Raw genomic sequence first — 27,617 nt, 5'->3', positions numbered from 1 at the left:
ACAACTACTGCTACTAATATCGCGTATTCTCGTACAACTGTACTGTCGAAAAGAAAATTCGTAATCGTCTTGATTCATCCCGTCAACATTTCGTGACAATGGTCGTAGTAGAGTCTAGACATTTTTCAAGTACAGGAACATTACTAACATTGTTCCCTCAAGACGGTGTGTGTGTTACCCAAGTGTCGCCTCGGCACTCTGGCAGTATCACCAAATCTTGACGTTTCCGCGATAAGGTCCGCGCGTGCCGGGTTATCCGACGACGACGGCGACAACAACTACTATTACGACGACAGCGACGTGCGCATCATTCAGTCAAGCGCGGGTGTCGCCCATTCCCTCCTTTTCGAAGTCGTTGGCAAATTGTGTCGAAGAAAACGAACGAAACGGACGAGTTCGACGCTATTGTGAAGGAGGCCGCAGGTATTATTTTTCGTTAATTTTTTTCATACAAAAGAACTGAAAAACGGTACGAGACGTTTCGAGGTCCGTCATTTTATCCGTTTTTCTGAAAGTCGACGACGCCGATATCATCTCGAATTCGTTCGATCGTTTAGGCCTGACCATTGTTTCGAGGTAAAGACTACGCCGCTTGACGTTTATTGTTTTTTGTTTATGATATTTTCAAATGTTTACTGCTTTCTTAGTCTACCATGGGCGGGGTAGGGGATAAATAGTGCATCATCATTTTAGTTTTTTGGAATGAACTATAATATACTACCTACGTAGGTATTTGTATTGTACTTAGCGATTGTCATTCACGGAAAATTCTTATTTATTATAATATTATTTATAATTTAGATATTGTATTTTTTAGTGTCTTAACGTTTAAAAACGCCATTAGTACCTAGCATAGAACACCTTAAGATGAATTATTAAATCTGATTGACATGGTTAAAATGTTCATAAAATATAAATTTGTTTGTTTATCTATTAATCAAATTTTTTCTATATATCAACCACATGCACATACTATATTTTATTACTGTTTACAATTTTTAAAAATGTATTTAGACATACATAATAACCTATAGTATATAAATAGTAGGTATATATAAAAAGTAAAATTAAAAAAAATTCTCTCTTTCACCGGAAAAATTTGAGTTCAAATAGGTATTATGAGCTTTAAATGCTGTTAACCTAAGAATTGATACCTATTCACTATTAGTAATTTATTATAATAGCTCATGCACATTACCTAAAACAAACATTAGTGATTAATATTTAATGTATTAATATTGTGTATTTCAATTTTTTTTGAACATATAGATATTAGATAATATGCAACAATGGTTTGAACAAGATCAAACAAATGCCAAACAGGCGCATTCATCAGATACAAATTCTCATACGGTACCAAGATCATCTAAAGAAATGGAGGAGTTATTAGTACTCAAAACATTCACTGTTGAAGCTGAAACAATAACCGGACAATATATTTGTGTATCTGGTAACTGTTCAGTCTTAGGTAATTGGGAAGCGAACAAGGCATTTGTTCTAAACAATACAAATGTGATACGTATAAGAAAAAAGTAAGTTGATTGTAATCATTAGAATGCTGATATCAAATAATAATATTGTATGTCAATACATAATATTTTGATTAGCCATTTAAAAATAAAACAGTTACATTTCCACTTAAGTACTTTTAGTTTAGACTGGATTTTCTTTCATATTTATAATTTTAGAGTTAAATTTAATTTTGCAAGTATGTAATACCTGTATTAAAAATTAAGCCGATTCCAATTATATTTAGTTAAGTGATTATCTATATTAAAATATATGTTATAGGCTATTCATCATAGTATAATATGGTTGAATAAGAAACTTAACACATTCACCTCAGCCTTTGATTGGCGTTGGTAGTAGGCCCTTCTGGCCACCGCAGATCCGTGGATATTGAAAATACACTCCTATCATAATTCGGCTATAGAGGCACTGCTTTATTATTTATCAGGCCATATAGAACATATTAACAGAAAATTCTTATCAGTCTGTTTTATTGTTTCCCGGGTTTTTTCGTTTACTTTTATAGTCCCGCGTATGTTATCCGTAGATATAGATACTGTGGCACCAGACTAGAAATATACGTGTGGCAGTGATCGTGTTAATAGATTGTAATTTCCAAATATTTAATGTACTAAAATTGAAATCTAACCACATCATAACTAAGTGTACTAGTATTAATACTTTCAACTCTTTAGGGGGACTACATTTGATTATGTTTAAGAATACAAATATAGTAACATTTTAATTTAATGACTTGCTAATATGTGTGACAAGTAAATGAGCATTGGTATGTACTATATTTGTGTTTAATCTTTTGATCATTTTTTCTTAGAGATAACATGTCATAAAATATTCTAAAAGTTGACTTTATTTAGATAAAACTAATATTTATTTATTAGACTTATAACTAGAGACATATTGGCATTAGCATGTATTATCATTATCATACAAGACATATATTTTTACTAACCCTTTCACTATTCCAGGCGCACTATTACATTTCTTAATCTTATAATACTATCATTTTTCCAATAACTGTATGATTTTAGTAAACTTTTCTAGAAATTTTATATTGTAGATTTAAAAATTAAAAATTAGAAAAAAATAACTAAAATTTTATTTTTTGTAGCATACACTGGTTGCAGTGAATAAATAGTGTAGCAGTGAAAAGGTTAAGGCATTTTTTTATAATACAATGAGCTTAGACTTTTTTTACTTGCATAATTTGTAATACTTTAATTGTTAGTATTTTGATCGTTGAAGTTGGTATTAGTTATTATTATTTTTTTTTTAAATCACTTGAAACAAATTCAACAATTTTTTACATACATTGTACACTTTAAATCTGATTTTAATAATAAATGTTATAATCAATAAATATCAATTGTAGGTATATCGTATACTTCTCAGTATATATCAATACTATTTAGATATACAAGCTGACTTTATTTTTGTATCTTATATGTGTTACTTTAATCTAGAATGTCCAAACTAGGACATATCTGGCTTGCTAATTGCAGCAAATAATCCAAAAATGAACTCTTCATATTATAATGCTTTTTTTCACAAATTAGGTTGTAAATTTGTAGTTCTACATTTAATATCAAACTATAATAAAACAATACTAAATTTTTTGAAGTTCATGAAAAATGCTCTACAAGTAATAATTTATAATAATTGTTTCTAAAACTGTAATAACTTATTAAGTAACTTTATTTTTTATAAATGTGTATTTTGTAAGATACCTAATAATTAACCATGTATGATAATTGATTATGTTTAATTAAATATTTTTCCTTGTATTAAACAATCTATGCAATAATATTATAATTTATTTTAATCAACACATTTTAATGTATGTTATTTTAGTCGAAAATACTGTGTTTGGACTGGGTCTATACATTTGCCACCAGAAAAAGAAATATTCTTTCGTTATTTCATGGCATATATTGTAGAACCTGACGGTGAATTTATAAAAGAAAGACATATTTTTGTTCATTCATGGGAGTCTCAACAGGAACCTAGACGTGTACAAGATGGTATGTTAATTATAATAAAGAACATGGTAAAATATTATAATAATAAATATATTAATCTTAGAAACCCAAATATCGAGCAGTGATAATGCATTTCAAAGTGATATGTATGGTATGAATGATAAAAAATATATCAGCAAGGGGTTTTTAACTACGGAATGTGCTATTCAGTTCAAATTATTTGATACTCCTATTACATTCTGGAACTCTAAACTACAAAGTAAAATGGTATGGAAATTATTATATAAATTATATTAAAGTTTGCATACTAAGAATATTATTTACGTTTTTTTTTAGAGCTTAGTTAGTGTAAAGATGACACCTGTACCTTTGTCAAAACTGTCAACTGATTCTGGGGATACATCTCCTAATACAAGTAGTTTCATACATGAAGATTCAAGCTCACAAGGAACTGATTATATTGAGAAACATTTTGGATGGCCATATGTAGAATGTGTGGTAAATATAAATTGTTTAATGTTTATGCAGTTTAAAAATTACCCTATAAACAGACATGCCTTAAGATTTGGATTTAGATTTAAATTATTTTCATAGATTTTTAGTATAGGTGATTTTCCATTCATCACTAAAATATTTAAAAAACAAATAGTCTTTAATTTAAAGTATTAAATTATCTACTCTAACTGTTAAATTAATATAAAAAACACCGATCAAAACCTTAAAGATATGACTTAAGAATTAAAGTTTATTAAATATTTTATTTAATATAATTATGTGTATCTGTTATGATTGTTTAACTTCTGAACGATTTGACCTATGAAATAAAAGATATCAATAGATTTCTTGAGACTTAAGTACAGTACAGTAGAATCTACCTTATTGAGACACCATTTTTTGGAGACAAATTTTCATAGTCGTGAACGAATGTATTTGTTTAAGGCAATTTAACTTCGAGGGCAAACTTTTGGTTATATGGGATAAAAATCAAAGTGTCTAACTCGTTATTCTGACCTAACTTATCTACGTTCTTATCAAAACTAGCTATCTAATTTTTATGGCTCTTTTATATTTTATGTACGTATGTACATGGATAAATAACTAGGTATGATCGCAAATTTGTGATACGCAGGTGTCATGGCCGCCACTTGCAATGCTATTATCACTTTGATTTATTAGTTAACATAACAATACAAAATTATTAATTCCATGGTTAAATAAAACTAAAAATCCCTGACAGTCGATATTCCTTTCCATGTTAAATCATGCAATATAGATTTATAATATATTGCATATTAGTAAGTGCGCAGCTCATAACTAAAATACGTCTCAATGCAATCATACCTTGTTATTTAACCATGCATATGTATATGTACGTATAGGTAATATACTAATATCTTACGTCAATTATGTCAAAGCAGCCTACCAAAATATGAATTAAGTATGTTAATCAATTCATTTATAATATGTATAATAAAATAATCATCTTATTAATGTATAATATATGTACATATGTACACAATAGTAAATATAATGTATTACTGCCAATAATAATAAAAATAATTTTTAAACAGAGTATGAATTAAGTATATATGTATGTATATATATGCACTTAAATAGTTTCGGTTTATTTTTCATTTGGTTTATGGGGACAAATAGTCATCGCCCAATGTGTCACAAGTGAGCGGATTCTTCTGTACTTAGTTTCTTTTTTTCGAACCCTATGGGGTGGATCTTGATTTTTTTGTACTGGGATTGCATTTGGATACAATTAATAAAATATAACATAATTATTTCTCATCATAATTTGATATAATTTTCAGTACTGTATTATATATTGTTTAGACTATTAAATTATATTTTCAATATTAATTTAAAATTGAGTAACAACTGTTACAATATATTAGAGGCAAGTCTATGGTTGAGGTCCAATACTTAAAAAAATGTTCAACAAATTTGGAAAAAAATATCTGAAATAAAATAAATGATAGGTGTATTAGTTATACATTTATAATAGATAGACAGCTTATACAGGTATTGTTAGTTAGGTTATATCTAAATGATACATGTGCAAATACTTAACTGATTTTGACAATTCAGGGAAGATAATAAATTCAATCAGTACTTTGAGGGTGAGCCATCCACTATTTATCTGATGCTGGTGCACTGCGCATCTTAGTTAAATTTATTCCTGGGTAATTCAGCTAATATATTTAAATGTTTTCAATTTTCTGTATAGATGTTTATATTTTTACAAAAATCATGCGCAAGGACACTTTTGGTATGGGAATCACACGTACAAATTTACTTAACAAGTTCACATATTAGCATCAGTATAAGCTAGATATCTTGTCTAACTTTACTCCTTAATTAAACCCTTAAATTTGTTTGATAAATTACCACGGTTTTTAAATACATATATTTATTATGTAATTAGTGTATTATTATTAATAGATTTAATAATTATTTTAGGATATTCCTGGAGGTCATAGCTTTAAGCATCAAAATCAGTTTGGTACTACTGTGCAAGAAAATACTTTTCATTTATTTCAAACAAAAATGTACAATTTCAGTCGTGTTGTAAGTATCTAGTTTCCAAAATTAATATTTTATTTATGTTGGTTATTAACAATTACCTTTTATGCTAATACTTCTGCAGGGATATCTTTTTGATTTGTATCTGCATAAAGAATCTTCGGATGAACCTCCTTTCCATATTGGATTCACTCACATCCTACCAAGTAATATGAAATATAGCAATGGAATAATTATATCTCCCATCACCAGTGTTCGTCATAGGCCAATAGGAGAACTTAAAAGTAAATTGATTAATATATTCCTAAAAGTTAACCATCTTAGTATTAAAATGTTCCTATTGTCATAATTACAGTTGATTATTTAATTATAAAGCCAACAAAAGATATCAAATGTACGCTGGAACAATTGAGATTGACAGACTGGAAAAGTAACGATGTTCCATTAGATATTGGCCATAGAGGATCAGGTTCATCGTTTAAACAAATCTTATCAGAGTAAGTTCGGATTTAATGATATTGCCAAATATTAAGTATGTTATTGCTAAGGCAAACGAATAATAATTATTCTAGTACTTATAAATTTCAAAATATTTGTGTACTTTTGCATTTTAAATATGCAATACAATTTTTTTTTTATCATATCTCCTAGTGCATTGGTTGCCAACCAGTTGATTGTGATCGAATGGTCGATCCTTGCTGAAATATTGGTCAATTGTTTTAAAATTATTAAAATTTAATGAACCAGCAAGCACACTGTTTTAAATAGTACAACCGTTTTGTATTTATTTGTTTTTAACTTACATTATATTTTTTATCTTATTTTACCGTCATTGGAATTACACGAAAATATAGTTATTTATGTTTTTAACTGAAAAAACAACATTACAAATTTAAATTTAAAAAAAAAATGGGAAGTAATTACAATCAATTGTATTTTAATACTATGCCTAAATTAAATAAATTACAGTTTAAAATTCAATAAATTAATATTACAAATATTAAAATACAATACACAACTACTCTTGCTATAAATAATAAACACGCCCCTCGACAGTTAAACCAATATCGGTTGACCACATATGTAATCTGTAACAAACTTTTGCACTTTATATATTAATTAAAGTAGTATTTATTAGCTTAGAAAAAAATATAATTTTCCGAGAAATAATAAAAGCTAAATATAACATACAATGTATTATTGGGCTGCATGCATTTAATATGATTCATAATATACCTAATTAACAGGGGTCAATCACCAGATACTTAAAAATTGTATAGAGCTTTCTTGTTCGAAAAGGTTGGCAAAACCTGGCAAGGTTTAACCCCGTCTTTGTGTAATGAAATATTTATAAATCACTAATTGTTTTCCAACCTTTCTAGACAAATGTAAAAAACTTGAAGTTTGTGGCCCTAATTATCACTGTTTAGAGTTCTGATTATGGAAGTATTTTTTTTCTTATAATGTTATATGAGCCCAAAAATAATAACTCATGATAATTTTTAAATGTGATTTTTAACAGAAGTTTTCAACTATTCTGCAGTATACTTTTTATATATAACTTTTAAAACTAATTTTCATTGTTTTTTAAATTAAGTTAATTTACGATACATTCTTTTAAAATGTAACTATTAAAATTATTAATTTTTATTTTGTTCTTAGTTGTTCACACATTCGTGAAAATACAATAGCATCACTGAAAGAAGCAGCAAATAAAGGGGCTGATTTAGTTGAGTTTGATGTACAACTTACAAAAGATTTGGTACCTATTATTAATCACGATTTTGTTGTATCAATGGCAACAAAATCTAAAACTAATCTTTTAGCCGAAGATGTTGAAATGGTTCAAATCCCATTGAAAGATTTTTCTTTCGAACAATTACAAAAACTAAAGGTAATTATTTAAGATAAACTATTTAAAACATGTATGCATTACAAAATTTTGTCTGGTATAATCAAAACATTTATGCAAAACCATATATTTTTTAGTATTTTTGTATTATATTTTTTTTAGTTTTTACTTTTGTGTATGACTACATATTTTTTATTCTGAAGTAGAATATTATTCAAAGTATTTATTTGTATAAAATTCAATTTTTGGACTAGTAGTTATTAGTGTCATATGTTTTGAGGACAGGTAGTCAACTAGGCTACCATTTTGCAAGCTTACTTTACTCCACTCACGGACACTTAAAATATCTGTAACTCCTACTATTTGATTTTGATATATTTAAATACTCCATAAAATATTCTTTGCAATGAAAAATTATGAATTTAAGTTATTTAAAAAAGTAAATGATAGCTATTTAAAAATGTAAGTCATTAAGTTTCTTTTCTGAATTGTTGTTTTGTTACCTTAAATTATGTAGAAAAAATTTTTTTTAAAAACAGATTTTGAAATAATAAATTCTCTGAGAAAATAATCCCTGAGTACTATTAATATTTTGTAGATAATTCATGTTTTATTAACATGGAATTATCATTTATCCCTCTGATAATTATTAATCAATTTATTATAATATTAGTTAAAAATAAATGTCGATGTACATTTTTTAAATTCTGTAGTCAACTTTATTTGGATTTACCATTTTAAAACAAACTTAGGTATCAATGAATTAAACGAATAATTTTAACAGCTTATGTTTTTGGCTGTCTTATAGTCTGCAGTATACCAGCATATAACTAGTAAAACTGCACACATGTATACAAATTTTACTTCCCAATCAAAAAAGTATCATAATGTATAAATGTCAGAGATTTTATTTTACCAAATACCAAATAAAATTTAAAAACCTATTTCTTCCTATTTAAGAATAGGACACACCTAATGCACAAATGCGCTTTCAGTATAGATTCAATGGAAAATCGCTTGCCATTTTCATTATGAGTCCAAGATTCATATATTATACTTTATAAATTCTGAAGTAATATTTTATGAATAATTATTTTACAGATTTATCATGTAAAAGAACCTTATACTCTTTCCGAAACTCACTTTCTAAATGATGTAAGAAATGACTATCAACCTTTTCCAAAACTTGAGAAAGCATTTACAGATGTTGATGCCAGTGTCGGATTTAATATTGAATTGAAGTGGACGATGAAACTTCAGGTTATTATTTATTATAACTATAAATTATACCTATATAAATCAAATGATTGTATTTTATGATAAATTTTAGTTCATTCTTATTTTATTTGTTTTATATTTAATTGGCCATTTAATTTTCAGGATGGAACCTATGAACTCGATAACCCATTTGACATGAATTTATTTGTTGACACTATACTTAAAACCACATTTGAATTTGCAGGATCACGAAGTATTGTGTTTTCTTGTTTTCACCCTGATGTCTGTACTATGTAAGTTATTATGGTGCTTCTGTCCTTTTTGGAAAATTTATCTATTTACCTATTTCTTAACTTACATTTTTTAGCCTTAACAGAGCATTTCTATTATTTTTTTTTTTTTTTTAAACAATTACGTTTTTTCAAAGGTTTTATCATTGAAATGATGTATACTATACAAATCAAAGTAAAAATTAAGATTAAATCAGTAATAATTACTAATTTTATTTGTATGTGACAACCTTATTCTTTTGAAATATTGTATCAGTATTCATAGAAGATTTTATTTTTTAGAAACTATTTATTTACAACCTTACATACAATATAAATGCATTTTTGTAACAGTACATGCAGCAAATTTTACTAAACAATTTATTATTTTAAAATGAATGCATAGCAAATGATTAACTATAGCCAATTTATATTGTAATATGCACAATTATTTAATATACAATAAAATATTTTATAATTAATGATTAATAACTTTTTAGGCTTAAAATGAAGCAAAATCGGTATCCTATATTGTTTTTAACACAAGGCGTTACTATACGGTACCCTTCATATGCTGATCCTAGATGTCATTCTATACAAAACGCTGTTTACCATGCTACTTGTCACGATTTATTGGTAAATTTCTTGATGCTTATTTCAACTTATAAATCATATTATGCAATTTATACATATTAGTTAATTATTTATTTATTTATTTATTTAACCTGTAACTAATAACCTTGTATGTTTATTATAACTTAAATTACATTCACATTTTTCATATAACTTAAATTATAAATATTAGATTGTTTCACTTTAGAATAAATTTGTTTACATTTAGGGAGTTAATGTTCACTCTGAAGATTTGTTGCGTGATCCATTGCAAATAGATATTGTCAAACAAGCTGGACTTGCGCTATTTTGTTGGGGAGATGATAATAATTGTAAAGATGTTGCTAATAAATTCAAAAGACTTGGTGTAAATGCTGTTATATACGATAAGTAATGAGTTGTTATATTATACTATTATTAATGCTTTTATGTTAAAACTAATTGTTTGGTTATAATTTACACAAGCTTTTTTATGGTGGCTCATGATAATTCAGCATACTATTATACAAGGCTGGACTTTTAAGACAAGTTAAATATTTTATAAATAACTTTTGCCATGATATTCAGTTGCTATTACTTAATTCATTATTCAGTCATGTGAAGTTAATATTTTTCTTAATTTAAATCTCATAGCCAACTTTTCTGATTAGTAAAAAATTATTATTTTAAATATAAATAAATTTAATTGGAAATATTGTTTATAATGTATCTATTATAAATACCAAATTGTTGACTTTCTGAGGTGTAGAAAGCCCTGTTCTCGATTTTAATAGAGATTAAAAATAGTGTATGAAAATAGCTTATTATGCAATTTCATATAAAACTACAATTTCACCAAAATAAGTTAATTTCAAATCTCTCAACAATTATACTATACCAAACAACCTAATTAAATATTTAAATACGTTGATGTTTATGCTTTATACCATTATCTCCTAAAAAAAATAACATTAATAGTTACTAACTTCTGTTTGTAGGATTATAGTATGATACAGGGCCTTCTGTTTTTTATTATTTTTGTCAATTACTATTATAAATGTATTATTTTTATATATTTATACTTTTATCTAATTTGTTTATTGTGCTTTGTCATAGATTGTTAAAATTTAGTTACAAAAAAAAAGTAACTGATTTTTACTGAGTCAGGTTACTTATTTTTTTATTTAACTAGTACATTTTACCAGTTAAAAAAGTAAATTACAAAAAATTGTTAACACTCTTGCTTTGCTATCATCTAAGATTTATCTAAAATACTATTTTGAAGTATTTTATATTTTTTTATTGTTCAGTTGACCCCTTAATATTTTCAAATAACATATATACATGTTTTTAAATATTAGGTCAAATGTTGAATGATTTTATTATGAATATTAATAATGATTTTGTTTCATAGGTTGGACAAGATTGAGTTATTGAAAAAAAAAATGTCCTGTTCTACCAAAAATCCTGATGTCTTCATTGCCAATAATTATTGTGATCAAAATGATATCCTCTTATCAAACCAACAATCACTTAAAGATGAGCCACATTTACGTGAAGAAGTTAGTACATAAAGTTAATTTATTTTAAATATGTGTTTCAATCAGTAGCGAGGTAGAGATAAACTTAATGGGTAGACATGTCTTAAAAAGATTTAAAAAATGAACATCCATCCATCACAATTAAATGGAAAATAGGCACTGATCTTTTATTTATAAGCATCAATTTATATCATTGTTCATATATCAATAATTTATCATTGGTAGTTACTTAATTAAGTAGAATTTCATCATATTAATGTAAAATATTAATAAAATTACAAAATTACAATTATAAAAAATAATGATTGATAGGAGGCAGTCAACTTGAAAAAAAATATCTTTCAATGAGCATGAACATAGATTAAAATTCCATAGATAGACAAATCTAATGTAATAAATTTGGCTCTCATTATTTTAATTTAGATTCAATCCAATAAAACTGTATGGTGGCAGAGGGTGAATAAGTATCTTCTGATCTCCTGTTACCATGTACCATTATTGGGCTTGTCAAAAGTTAATGAATGAAAAAGAGTTGCATAGGTGTTACCTGTCTATAGTGTAGTAATTAAAATATGGTGTGAGAAATATCTAATATAACCATTTCAGCATATATTCTGAAACCTAGCACTCCCACAATACTGTCACAGTACAAAATCATGTATATGAATTAAACATTGGTTTTTGTTTTAAAATATGTTTGTATACCCGTTTTTAATTATTGGAAACAAATAACAGTGAATATTCAATGAGTTGGATGGAAAAAAATAACTTAAATAAAATCAGGATGTTTTATTGATATTTATAACATATCCATACATAATTTTTTTAATGAATTTTAATAAAATGTAATTTTATTTTAGGAGAAAGACAATAATAGATATTTCATGGATGTTGGTAAGGCCAGTTTTCAAAATGAATGTTCTTCAACAGAAACATTATGGAATGAAAAGATTAATGAATGTAAGTCGCCATCAAGAAAACAAAGGTACTAACTAATATAACGTGTTTATATTATATACTATTTTATATTTTATTCTGAATAATGATATAATATTAATTTAATATATCAAACATGTTTGTTAATAGATATGACTGTATTGATGATGGTTCATTGGAACCAGCTGTTAAACCAACTAAATCCAAAAAATCTAAGTAAGTAATAGTATTACTAAAAAATGTATGAAAGGTTCTTTCTCCCCGACAGCATGTAACAGACATTTGAACGTCAGCACGACCACCGTCAACCTATGTCTTGAAACTGACTATATCTAGACGCTGTAGGTAAAGCTTATAATGTAAACTATGCTAACTTATAATTTCATTTATGTATTATGATACTGAAGTAAACATTTTTAACATGTTTTATATGCATAATAGTATTGTAAACATAACGATTTTTTCAATTTTAACAATCCTAATTATATCCCAATGTACTATCTAATATAATAATATATTTTAACGTCTTATTGTCCTTCCTGTGCTTTTATATGTTTAGTCTTCCACTCAATCTGAATTGAATTTAAAAACTATTTAGTATTTACAAATATTTAATAACGGACTAGATTTATTTTTAAGTATATTATCTAATACAATAATATCATTGTATGCAATATGATATTCAATTGTTTTTCTTAATAAAACTATTATTGAAATTTTTATACGGGTCTCTGAATTTCAATACTATTATTTATTACTTTATATGGATGGCTAGGCTAATGGTAGTACCAGATTACCTAATATGATTTTAGCTATGAACTAAATTCCTTAGTGATTGATGGAAACCACCACTTCCGTAACATTATTTCTATATTTTAATGTTACACTTATTTTTTTGTTTCAGGGCTGATATTTAGAAGATTAGTCAGAAATCAATGCTATCTAGTTTTGAACAGTATAAAATAATCAAAATAAATTATATATATTTTATTAAATGTATTTTAATATATTATTAACTAAAAATAATTGTTTATTAACTTATCAGTGTAAGAATGGAAATTATTTATAAGCTACAAAGTTTAAATTTAAGTATTGATTGAGTTAATTAAATTAGTAGAAACATGATATTTTTGAAACATAACAATAATGTATTTATACTGGCATTTAATCTTAGATGTTTAAATTCTTTTGCATAAATGCGATTTGGTGCTGTAAATTAAATTCATATATATTTATAGTAATATACCCTGTATATGCTCAGTATACTGATAACTGAAAATGTGCAGAAATATTGCAACATTCCTAGAAACCAGGGATTTTTATATATAGAATTATAATAGTTTTTGATGAATGTTGATTATTAAAAAATTATTTTCATACAGAACCATTATTTTATATTATTAATTATTATTTGGTATTTTTATGATTATATTATTAATTATTATTTGGTATTTTTATGATTATATTATTAATTATTATTTGGTATTTAAATAAATATATGATTGAATATTATTTGGTTTTTAATAGATTATATATTATTAATAACTATTTGGTGTTAATATTATTGAATATTTTACTATTTACCTTTACTATATATAACAGGGGCATGAAATGGTAAGTGGTACAGTGTTAACTATTAGTTCTGCATTTTGAGCATTCCGTGTGTATATAATTTATTAATTATTATTACTCAAACATTTTAATGTTATTAAGTTGTAGCAACCAATGATGGATTGGAAGGTGTCCTTATGTTTATTAGTACTTGTTATTCCTAAACTAGAACCCCATTTCATTAGTTTAATTAATTTTTGTAAATTTCTCCATGTTCAAACCTAGCAACTAGCTTGTATCAAATTTTTCAGAATGTTAACTATATAATGAAATATTTAATAAAAAAGTATGTTTATGAAATAAAACTATACATTAATTAAGGCTAAGGACTTTAATTTTTTTTTATATATGTCAAATGGTTGCAGTACAATATGAGTAATCTATAAATATGTTTCATAACACTTTAAACTATACACACATAAACCTATGTTTAAAACTTAACATATATAAATGCATATAATTTGTGCCATGGGCGTAGAGTATAAAAATTAAGAATATAATTTTTAGATTTTAGATTAGCAGTTAGTGTTGAATGTTTTGGAAAATGAATTTTGAAAAATACTGGGTAAGAAGATAATAAACTCACTATTAACGAGATAATATCAGATATTAAACGCAATGGAAATAGTAAATTAACTTAAGTTGTTATAATTTGTCATGAGATTATCGATGTTGATATCTTAATTGATTTATAAGGACTACTTAGCTGCCTAGGTATAACACTTTCACTAGTCTCAATGATAACTAGCAACGTCTCTACCACACATCACAGAGGCCAAGAGGGTAAGTATAGTTTAATATTTTCAACTATTTGGTATCTATGTTGTGGAGTGTGACATACTTTTAATTTACAATTTATTTAAAAGTTATAACTTATAAGTACTTAAATCATTTATTGTTTTCAAATTCTTATAAATGGTGTAAAATAAATATAAACAAAAAAAAACACTGCTCAAGAACAGTTTATAATTTATATCTTCCTCTACAAATGATAATTAGTAAATTTGCTCTAATATTAATCAACTTAACTGTCTTCACTGCACGTATGTACCTAGTAGGAATCTTTTGAATTTCACCATTATTGTCATGTGTGTTACTGTGCTACCTACCTACTGTTACACTAATATACATAACATATATAATAACATATATATCAGTATAACATAATAATATTACAGTCGAGTCTCGATAATTCGAGACTCAAAGGGAATAAAAATTAATTCGCTTAAGTATTTTTCGAATTATACAGGTACCTACTTCAAAGTTTCTCAAACACATTTCAAAGCGCAACACAACATTCGTTGAAATCGAAGTTTTCAAGAGTCGAGACTTAATTGTATATCATATAGGTATTTATTTCACTGAACCAGTGGACCGTCTGGACCTAGCCTATAACGTTACGTTTTACTTGATTTATAAATTCAACTGCTTTATATTAATTATATTTCACGATATTCGTACTTCTCGACGAAGATGAAATAAAATAAATAAATAAAATACAGACGTATTATATTAAGAGTATAATGCCACACACACATTTCGACCGACCGATCAACGAGCTGCTACGCCGGGGAGCGCAGCATGCAGTCATAATAATAATAATAGTAATAACATTGTAGGGCGGCTCGGTTATTTTTAGGTCCCTCGCCGATTCTCGTTATGTATATATATATAATATATTATACTATACGTACGCCACACGATTATTACAACTCTCCCGTGGAGCTTTGTTTAGTTCATCGTGTATGTGTACACGCGACAACAACATACGCGTCGGGCGATATCGAATAATTCAACATTTTAATAGTTGTAAGTACGACGAGCGAGCGGAGACTTGTTTAATACCGCAAAGTCCGGAGTGTCCGAGTTCATGTGAAATCTTCTTCCGTTTTAGCTTGCGAATCGTACATGTTTCTACATATATAATTTTTTGTTGAACACTGCTGCACCATGCCCGTTTACCCCATACAGCACGTGCCGATCGTGAAGTCAAAGAGGCCCGAGAATTCCGGGTTTTACAATGACTTCCGTCCATCGTCTCTGTATTCAGTGTACGTTTACTGTTTATATACCTACATTTAATTATGATACCTCTCATACCATCACCTGTGTAAAGGAGGGGACTTTTAGATAAAAATAAGACAAACAAATAATTTTTTTTAATTTTTAAGTATCAAATTAATGTCTTATTAACTGTGTATCGTAACTATAGGTACCCACTTAGCATTTTTATGTTCGGTAATTTGAAAGTTTAAAATATACTAAAATAAACGCCAAGAAGATTTTGTTGCCTCTACCTTCAATTTTACAAACATGGAATTGTAAAAGCTAGTCCAGGCCTAGTGGCTTTTTTCGCGCGGTAAATACTGTAGGCGGTCTTCATCGCGTCTGTGTGAACGTATTTTCGGCAAAGCCGCTCATAACTGCAGTATCTACTAATTCTATAAATATTTTAATATTTAAACTATTTTTAAAATAAATGCATTGTCTAGACACGTACTTACCTATTTACTAAACCGACGAAAATTCTATGCCACAAGTGAAAAAGTTGTTAAGAAATAAGTAACACCTAATTAAATTTGAGTTCAGAAAAATCTAATTATGAGTAAAAAAAATTTGATTTTTGGGTGAATTTGTCTAATCTCAGCCCAAAAAACATATTTTGTATGTTTGTTTTTTAACGATAGGTATTTTAACTTTTAAGGGTGTTATGAGCATTTTTATATACAGCCACGATTTTTCTCGAGGCTAATAGTTTGTTATATTAAAGTGGGCGCATGACTAGGATATCTCAGACGTGTATTATATTGGGTACCTATATATTATAACATTTTGGATTTTTCCAGCACTTCATACAAATTATGATTTTAACGATTAACGTCTTACTAGAGACCCCTAACCACCCCTTCAGAGAATTATAAAAAGTATGTAGGTAGTAGGTACCTAAATATCTACTTGAAAGTATCGACAATTGTGGAAATCTGTGGTTAACATATTTAATATTATTTGTTTAACCACGCTGTATATAATACATTTGGAATAAAAATAAATCAATAAATATTTCTTGATTGATTTTACATTTTTATTTTTTACTATTAACCCTGAAAGAAAGAAGTTTACTATTAAATTCGTGGTTAAGATGATCCACCCACGAACACACGCTTTATAAGGCGTTTGTTATAGGCAATTTTATTAACATTTTAAGAAAAAATAAAAGAAAAAAAGTAAATGTTTGTAATATACTAGTTCAGAGTAACTTTAAGACGTAGTTAATCATATTTGATTGTTGCGTGATTAAAAGTTATTTTGGAAAAACGGTTTCACTCTGTAAAGAATCAAACCAAATTTTCAACATACACAATATTATAATACTATTATGTAATATTATACTATAGAGTCTATAACAGGACGAGGACAACATGAAATTTTTTTTTTATTTTCTTGACAACACGAAAAAGTTAAAATTATAGTTTTGATATTAGTTAGTTTTACGTTTTTCAAACTTGAATAACATTTTACAATTTAACTTAAAACCTATCGAAAAAATGAAAACGACATTGCATAGGTAATACAAGTTTTCTTATTCTAATTATATATGGCGAGTATTTGGTATTTTAATTAAAAATATTGAACATGTGAAATGGATTTTAAGTTTTTAGCATGTCATTTATGGAAGTTTGGCATTCTCATACATAATATCTGATAGGTACAAACTACAAAGTATAAAGTCTTATGTCATAAGATTACTTAACATGATTATCTGAACAATGGTTCAATTAAAGGCTCAATATGCTATCTATAACTACGCACTTTAAGGAATAAACTAACAAATAATAATTAATTTATAAATGAATAAGAGCTTTTTACGTGATCGAAACACTTTCCAGTAATATTATAATAAATTAATATTTAATAGCTGTGCTTTGAAATTCTGAGGGTGGAAGGGGGGTGCTGACACAAATAGTTACTAAATATAATATTAGCATAGATTTCATCAATTTACAAGTACCTACATATTTAATAATTGTTGTATGTTAAGCTGTTAAATATGTTTGTCTTTAACTATGTTTGCCAACAAAATTGTAGGCATCTATCCCAAAAATTCAAAAATGAACGAAATGTTTTTTTTTTATTAGTTAAATGGCCTACTTAAGTTTATTAAATTATATGAAACTGTATTAAAGATAATTAAAAAATAAATAATATTTAGGTCTAGTAAATTAAATGTATTCCTGCAATTACTTCATTTCAAACTATGAATGAATTTACTATAGTCATAATATTTTTTTTTCACCAACAATATTTTCAGAAAAAAAACCACCATAATTCTATACAAAATATGGTTGTTACCATTTAAAAAAATAAAGATTTTGATGTTGGTACAACTAATGACATATAAGATATAATTTGTATAATATTATGTTCCTTTGAAGTTTGAATTGTATATATAAAGCTAATAAGTAATAGACCAGTATGTGAATTTCAACAATTTATTTTTAAACACATAGACATTCAACAACGATTGCAAATACTATCTATGGTAATATGGTATATCTATACTATCTAGTATCTACCCACAATTTAAAATATATGTACCTATTTCTCTTGAAACGTGCATACGTGATTAACTTAAATTATTGGGTACTTAATACTCAATAGTTAATAATTCATATTATCGATACATCAATAACCATGATATCGAAAGCTGACGATAAGTGACAAAGCGATAACTGATAATTAATAATTAATTGATTTTTTTATTTTTCCATTATTGTAAATCATGTTAAAATTATAAATTAAAGAATAAATAAAGCCATTATATTTTTAATATATTTCATAGTAGTTTTTAGATTCTGAGCGAAAGCAACGAATGTATTGATTTCACAATGATCTACACAAATACACATTTCTAGAAGAAAAAATGCTATAATTTTCAACTTCAATGTACTACATTTTTTGAAAGGAAAATAAATCTAGTCGATACTTTTGGTAGGTAAAAAGTTAAAATTTAAAACTCCAATTACTTTTCAAAATAACCGAGAAAAAAAACTACTGGGGAAAGGCATTTTTACGAAAACCAGTTTTGAAAAAATCGATTTTCTTATTTTGCTTTAATTCAAAAATTAATATTTATTTGAAATTTACACCAATCTTTTCATTGTTTTAGTTTATTTTCTATAAATAACCACAAGAGTTCTTTTTGCCAGTCAAAAAGTTTATTTCAAGATTCCTAATCAGTAATGATTTTTTTTTCTGGAATCAAAAAAAAGTTGAGATTAACAAAACTTATTTTTTATGAGTGTCTGGAGTTTAAATTTGTTTATGAAATTTATACTCAAGTGTAAAATAACTATTTCTCATGAAACGATTTTATTATGTTGTTATAATAATTCAAAAACAAATAACCGCAGAAAATTTTAGTTTTTGAACAATGTTTACATTGACATTTTCTATACGTGGGTATAATTTAAAAAATATTTTTACCCTTTTTAATTAAATTATAGACATTTTAAATGTTTGATACTTTATTTTTAGTTTTTTTTTATAAATATCGATACAATTTATTTGCTCGGTCAAAAAAATGTTAAAGATACGTCATAGGCATGATTTTAAAAAAAAACATTTGAAAAGACAACAAAATGACAACATTTTAAAAGTACTTATACATATGACACTATGACAGCTAGGCGTATTGAATACTAAATTTTTATAAATAATGCTTAACCATTTATTACAAGTTGCTTCATAAGTAGTTTATACTGGAACCAAAATATACCTATATAAGTATACTAACATTTTTTTATGCACAATATAGTTATTTATTCAAATTAGGATGCAATGAGTAGTTTAAACAAAGAATAATGATTTTTTTACGTAGGTACTTATATAGTTATAAACAAATAAGCTATATTTTACTAAGAGGAATAACATTAAAAAAATTTAGATTAATTTTAAGCCTATCTATATCGCCTATTGTTATATTAATAGTAAAATAAATTACTGTAATAGCCACATAAATATATCATAAAATTATACTTGGTATTGTAGGCTGACAGTCGACAAACTAGAATTGTCAGAACCTGTTTTCGCTCAAAATTGTTTTTGTATGTAATGATTTATCATTGAGTTCAAATTTAACACTTAAATAATTGCAGTAACTTATTCAGGGCCTGATTTAAAGAAATAGTGGCTTTGTGGACTATTTACTTACTGGGGGCTTCAAACTGAAAATCAACAAAATCATAACGATTTTATAATCAAAATTTGAATTAAAATTTACAAAAACTGAATTGTTTCAAAATAAGACGCTTATTTAACTAGGTAATAGACCTATTAATCTACCTATCTAATAACAACACAGTGATATTATATACATAATCTGAGGGAACTATTTCATATGGTTAAAGTTCAACTAATTAGACATCATTAAGGTTCGCACAGACTGGAGCGGTGGCGGTAAATTGAGTTCGGACTCATTTTACCATTGTGTTTACCTTTATGCAGTTTTAGTATTGTTTTAGTTGTACATTTTAATTTTATCGAGTATTGGCATCATTGGACAAAGTTTTAGTGCTCACATTTTAAATCTAAAAAAAAGTATTTGAATTTATCAAAGAGTATATAACGGCTAACCACAAACTAGTAACTACTATTATAGGCATCTATAAAATGTAGATTATATGAGAAAATAGAAATGTCTTAAATTTAATTTTTAATTTATAAAGTTGGTAAATAGTTACTATTTAGTATTAATTGATCATAAATGTTTATATATTATATTATCATCATACAATTTGAAACAGAAACTTTTAGTAATAGTTCATAAAAATGTTTTCTATACTGTATTACAGTTAATATGTGATGCATGTTTGTACAGTGTGCATGGAAAGTAGGTAGGTACTCAAGACTCAACCATTCTTTATTGAATTTAAAGTTTTTATTTTCATAGAAAGTCAGGCCACAGCTTAACATTTACTAATGTGTACTCAACAACTAATTACTATCTATAGATGATAAGTATAATTTTGTCAAAAGTTCAGGTATTTTTTATGCTATAGTTAGGTTAGTCTTTTGGAAGCAATACGAAACAATACGAAATAAAAACGATCTAGTAAACAAAATTATAAGACCATAATGCTATAGGGATATGTGTTATGTATATTGCATTACATTATTTTAAAACATTTATTACCAATTAGAAAAATAAACGATTATCTATAGGTATAGTTGTGTACGGTTTTTTAGGTGACTTGACTGTTTATAATTTAAGTTTGGTGTATAATCTACACTAATACCTACTTTACTGCAGGTATGCAAAACTATCAACGCGTATTTATAAATCATTTTTAAAAAAAGTTAAAATATTAGATAATAAAGATTTAATAAATTATTATTATTATAGAGAGATAAATAAAAAATAATCTGTACTGAAAATGTACTAAATAGTAAGCTTATCTGCATGTGTACTGTAGTGTACATAATGGAAAGAAATAGTAATAAATTGGCAATGAATAATGATATTTCATGTGTGTGCGAAGATTACCGGAATTGTCAGAACTTCATGTAGATTTCTTCTAATAAAAATATTATACTAGAAGCGTATTATACTGTTTTATGACTTGGATGATAAATGAAGATTAAACATTTTAATATATTCGTATATACATTTTTATATTCGTAATCCTCAAAATATTGTTTTCAAAATTATGCAAACGAATTGATTCTAGATAAGAGGGGTTTTTTTATGAAATGATTGTTTTAATAAATGTTTACTAATTTTTCAAGATACCCAAATCTTAATGCTAAACTCAGGAGGCATTGACGTACATTTCAAAACAATGAAATATATTAAGACTTACGAGAAACTCTGAAATACATTACAAAATAAAAACTTATAGTTATGAACTATGGAGTATAATTTTGGATATTTTTTTTTATTAATGTTTAAAATGTTTAAATAACTATTGCTTTAGTCAGTAACAATTGTCGCGTTAAAAAATATTTCAGGACATAGTATTATGTTCATAGTATGTGTACGTAGGTACCTTCACGCTGTGTTGCTCTGTGTAGTGTGTACTTAGGTACTCGCAAGTGTCCGCCTACAAAGCCAGATGTACAAATAAAAAAGAAAATTAAAAAATTCGTTCAATAAAAGTTTAAGTATATTATAATATTCGTCACTAAAATTAAATTAAATCAATCTAACTTAATCAAATAAGAGTGCACCTACAAATTGTTTTAATCTTAATCGAGTAATTCAATTGTATACTGTAGTTTACCTGATAGTAAACAATGAGGTATCCCATAATAATGACAAAGGATTATACAAATTTCAATCTTAAATAGAATTTCATATCGTAGGATAAAAAATATGTTTATATCTATGCTCATAACTTTGAGGCATGAAACCAGTTTCTTAAAAATATGGTTCTAAAATATTATTTAAATTCGAAATATGTCTGTCTATTGTCTTTATCTGACAACTAGCCCACAGTGTATGAATATTATTAAATAGAACTTTTAAGTTCCATTCTAAAGAATGAATATTTTAAAGACACTGTATATATATATGTGTACAGCAATAATAAAAAAAACCATATCGTAAAACCAAAGTTTTCTTGGCTCAGCGTCTAAAATGATTAAAATTGTTGTATTATTTTTATGACCTATTTTTTAAAAATATGGTAGCTCATCCGTCATTGTAATTGTATATTATACTCTTCTCTTTTTGTACTAAATACCATGATATGATATCTGTTTATTAATTATTTCACACGTTTATATTGTTAATCTGACATTCAGTGGCAACGCAAATGAAAATCGTTATTATAATGAATGAGTCTGATTACAATTTTTACCACCATTATTGTCCATTGAACTTAACAAAGAAACGTCATAGTGAGTAGGCGGTATATCATTGGATTATAAATAATAGGAACTTGCTATTCCATAAAAATCGATAGTTGCCACTCAAAGGATAATAATAAAATAATATTATTTTCACACTTTTTCTTTGGTTATTAACACGATAGGATGTGTAATTATGTGAATGAAACGGATCAGGCGTTTTCACATTGATAATATTTTTGTAACGAAAAAAAATAAAAAAAATAATGTTCTGTTCGTTCCGCGTGAACATATTTTGGCAGAAGGGAGACTGAAGTATTTTTAAGAGTTTTCATCGCGTTTTGTTTATGCGTGGAGATGAGTGAATTTATATTTTAAATAATATGTACGTATGGATAGCTCATTTGCCAAAAGTTAATGCTAACGTAACCGTCCTAACCTGTAAAAAATGTCACACCTTTTATTGGTTGCCCAGGCCCCACAGCCCACTGAACGGAATGCTCCCTAAATTTTCACATTTTATTTTTAAGTCTAAGTTTTTAAAATTGAACACGTATTTTTAACAAAAAATAATTTTTCAAATTTTGGTTATTTTGAAATATTTTGTCGACATTTGAACTTTAAACTTTTATAAAAAAATTTGCCTATTTATTTTCTATAAGTTTAAATATTCATAAGAATAACTTACTTGGGAACTTATGTTAAGTTGTCAAGGTTGATATCGACATTTATGGGGAAAAAACAAAAATGTAAAATGTCTATATTAAATGTACCTATTATATATATTAAAATATTTTTCTATATTTAAATGTCTATCTAAATATTAAATAGCTCAAAAGAAGCTAAAACAATTAGTTCATCATACACAATTATTCATGGTTACGGGTTGTAATGTGTACACACCAGGTATATATATTATATAAGCATAAATTATTATCGGATTCCATATGTTAAATATGCATTTATATCGAAGTTATTCGAAATAATTAATAAAGTGTCTTCAGACACCAAAAAAAATTTAAATAAAAACGCATATTTTTGTGAAACTATAAGACGGCCATTTCTGCTCAAAATGTATGTACTTATTGGTATAGGCACTGCAGTAAAATGTATTAGGAAAAAATGTTCTCATCGACTGAAATACTCTTACTGGGTATAAATACATTTTACTCATACGAAAAAATTACAATTTTTTATTATTTATGAATTATATGACATATGTTCATAGGTATGGGTATATATTTTATTATCTACTATTTTGTAGAAAATTAGTCTGTATTTAACATTGGCTAATGTAGGTACTCAATCATAATATGGGCTGTGATAAAAAAAATGAATGTTAAAAAGATAAGAGATAACAACCATGGTATACCCCAAATTTAGAGGCGGGAGACTGATGTTCTAGCCATAGATTTTCAAACTTTTTGGCGTAGATACAGCATAGTACTACGTGTATTGTGGATCGGCCATGTACTTACGTACCACTAATGACTAAAAAATGTAAAAATAGAACTGTTCAATATTTTAAAATATATTTAACAATATTAATGTATAAAAAAAAAATAACTTGGGTAATTACCTAACCATATATATGTTGCCTTCTGCTTACCACAGTTTGAGATCCGCTGTTCTATCCGTTCATTTTTTATGCATGGGACATAATACCATATGAACAGAACCCCTATACTTTATAATTTATATTAGTCTATACTTATATAGGGTTGATTCTATATTAGTCTATACTCATACAGGGTTGATTCTATATTAGTCTATACTTATATAGGGTTGATTTAGGTTTTGACCTGCCAGATACATTAACCTCAGTTAGTGCTTGAATTGGATAAACAATCAAGCGCATTTGAATTTATACATTTTTTTCAAGAAAATATGTTTGGCTCATCGTACCTCATGAATAAACACACGGTATGCTGCACATAAAAGTAAAAATACATTAAACCAAACAAATACACAAAAACAATAGAATGCCAAAAACTTGTGTGTATCGGCATAGCTAGGGAAGGGTGCTAATGGATATATTATGTAATTGACGGCGAAACTATTAGGTATGTAGAGAAAAAGAATCAAATCGACTAACAAATTTAATTAACATATCGTTTGTATACCTACTTAAACTTTATTGATAATACTATAATTTATAATACTATAGATTCAATATTTATATTTTATAACTTAATGTTTTAGTTTGTATCCTTCGCCAAACACTTTGGGTATGTTCAAACCACACGGGATATACAAACCCCTGGACAGATTAATGAGATACGAAGGAAACACAAATGGTTCACCAAGATACCACCCAAGTTTATCTATTTTCAAGGTAAGCAATGTTTTCATATATGATAAGATTTACATATTCAATATTAATAAAGTGACAATTTATTTCTATCAGGCAGAAATGTAGCCAGTAGTCAAGCATTATATTATACTATTATAGTATGACCTTATTCTACTGAAGTAAAATATTAAAATACCTATGTATACTAAATTTATATTTTATAATTCACAGATTTTGTACTATGTATATGTATATTATTATTTCGATATAGTGAATATGAAGTATAGTACCTAGGTATGACTTTAAGACTTAAGTAGATCGTTTTGGTCACTGATTTAAAAACCGATTTTGATATTACACTCTATCTAACACATATTTTTGAGTATTTTGAAATGTATTTTCATGGTGTTATTTAAAGGTAATTCAATAATCGGAGTCGTCTAATACGATCAAAATAAAGTTGACCTTTTCAAATTACAGACATCTGAACTGTCTGAATTTGTTGCATCTTAAAAAATAACATGATATTATTTTAAATATTTAGTTTAATATAGATTTAGCCTAACAACAATTTTTCAAAAAATTTATTTAATATCTTAATAATTTTGAAAATCTATCTATTAAATATTATTAAATAATGGATAAAAAATGAATGACTATAATATACAACCATTATTTGTCTACAATAATAATGTTTGTTCATAATAAAAATAAAATGTTATCAATTTCCTCCAAATGTTCAACATGATGTATATATATACCTCCCTAGAATAAAGATTATTGTAAATTGTGATAGAATAATGTGATTATATGTAGGACCTTTAGGCTAATGACCTCTGATGACGCAGTCTTATTAACTCAAAAAAATAAAAAAATAAATTACCAAAATAACTGTTCAAAACAAATGTTCATAATTTCTCATTTACTATATAGATTATAAAGATACATATAAGTAACTTTTTCTTCAAAATGTTCATAGGAGACTGAGTATAACATATTATTTAAATGGACATTTTTAAGTTTGTGTTCAATATTTGTTCAGTATGCCTATTGTTCAACCCCTGTTTATTCATAATTTATGAAGACAGGTTATAACTTAAATATATTTAACCACTACGCTTCGTCGATATTTAGAAATTTATTTTTATGTATTACCTATAGCTTTTTGTATTGTAATTGGTATAATATTTGGTTTGAACTCCTAATCGACCTTTTATTGAATAAAAAAAAATACATCGCACAATAGTTATTACTGAGGTTAAACAATTGTCTCAAAATGTATAGTGAAAAACCAATGGTGAATTGCCATACAAATTGTTTAATAACAATAGTTATGTTTGAGTAAGGAAACTTAAAAGTTAAACTATAAAAAGTTATAACAAATTGAAAACCAATTTTTTCATTTTTTCTTTTTACTTATACCTCGACAATATTAATATTAAACACAACTAAAATATTTAGTTTTGTCTATTACAGTCTACATTGTATAAAGAGTTTATTATGAAGCCACAATCGCATCATTATTTAGGCATAATATAGTCACTCATAAAATTATACTTCAATAGAATATAAACAATCTCAATTTCTATGAAATTGTTCCAATTTTATTGTAATCCTTTCAATGATTTCATGAAGTCAATCATCTGGGTATAATTTTATGATTTAATACGATATTAAGTGATAATAAAATGTGATTCTTGATTAATGTGGCAGACTATCATCATTAATTTTAATTTAATTTTCGTAGGTACATTGAATAATATAACTATACATTTTAGATTTTATTTTAAATGTTGGGCATTTGAAGAAAATAAATTACACTCGGAGCCTTAATGGGTATCTAAATTATAATGTGTGATAATAGTTCTTAAAAAGTAAGTACTTATTTTTGTCATTTGGATCAAGTGTAAGTATTAAGTATATTGCAGTATGTAAATATATTCATAGTAATGAACCGTCGAAACTCGAAAGTACTTCCAAAGGTTCAGATGAAGACAAACCATTTTTTTGACAAAAAAATATTTTTACTCCAGTGGCCACAAATAGCTGCTGGGTAATGATTTTATTTGCATCTCACCCATTGCAAATGTAATATTGCATATTAATGATTTTTATGTAGACATAATTCTAGAGTACGAGTATATTGTGCTACATAGACTCAATTATTACCTACTTATGATGGGGCTTGAAGGGGGGGGGGCTTGGAGGGGGGCTGATGGGCGGTAAATGTTTTCGCGCAATAATTATGATCAATAAATAATACAATGTGACAATTATTATTCACGTCTTATTCGAGAACTACTCTTCAACTATATAATATATTATTGAAATATAAGATACATGTGTTCCTTAGTAAAGTTGGCAAGTTTTTTAACAGCATTTAAATTATTAGTAATACTATATATCATATATGTTAAATAG

General features: G+C 26.5%; 2 protein-coding genes across 3 annotated transcripts in view; both read left to right on the top strand.

Annotated features, from left to right (window-relative positions):
- LOC111029877 (glycerophosphocholine phosphodiesterase GPCPD1-like) lies at positions 1-13,412 on the top strand. 2 transcript variants are annotated; one of them, XM_022309107.1, is made up of 17 exons: positions 1-576; positions 1,270-1,532; positions 3,379-3,548; positions 3,610-3,773; positions 3,843-4,004; positions 5,976-6,083; positions 6,163-6,322; positions 6,394-6,535; positions 7,701-7,932; positions 8,992-9,150; positions 9,271-9,401; positions 9,878-10,013; positions 10,219-10,379; positions 11,383-11,530; positions 12,370-12,494; positions 12,596-12,661; positions 13,350-13,412. In XM_022309107.1, exons 2-17 carry the CDS (start codon positions 1,282-1,284, stop codon positions 13,360-13,362), a joined length of 2,328 nt encoding a protein of 775 aa, XP_022164799.1. In that variant the 5' UTR covers positions 1-576; positions 1,270-1,281; the 3' UTR covers positions 13,363-13,412. The 2 variants fall into 2 exon arrangements, with proteins under 2 accessions (XP_022164799.1, XP_022164798.1); XM_022309106.1 differs by having other exon boundaries at positions 5-423.
- A 2,405-nt stretch (positions 13,413-15,817) lies between these two features.
- Positions 15,818-27,617, top strand: part of LOC111029876 (calpain-A) — a 51,021-nt gene continuing 39,221 nt past the window's right edge. Inside the window, exons 1-2 of the mRNA XM_022309102.1 lie at positions 15,818-16,107; positions 25,106-25,238. Of these exons, the coding sequence (XP_022164794.1) occupies positions 16,007-16,107; positions 25,106-25,238 (234 nt within the window). The 5' untranslated portion in view covers positions 15,818-16,006. The remainder of the gene's footprint in view (positions 16,108-25,105; positions 25,239-27,617) is intronic.

Source organism: Myzus persicae, unplaced genomic scaffold, assembly GCF_001856785.1.
Source record: "Myzus persicae strain clone G006 unplaced genomic scaffold, MPER_G0061.0, whole genome shotgun sequence".
NCBI lineage: Eukaryota > Metazoa > Arthropoda > Insecta > Hemiptera > Aphididae > Myzus > Myzus persicae.
Note: the sequence above shows the minus strand (reverse complement) of the source record. Positions and strands in the feature narration are given on the sequence as shown.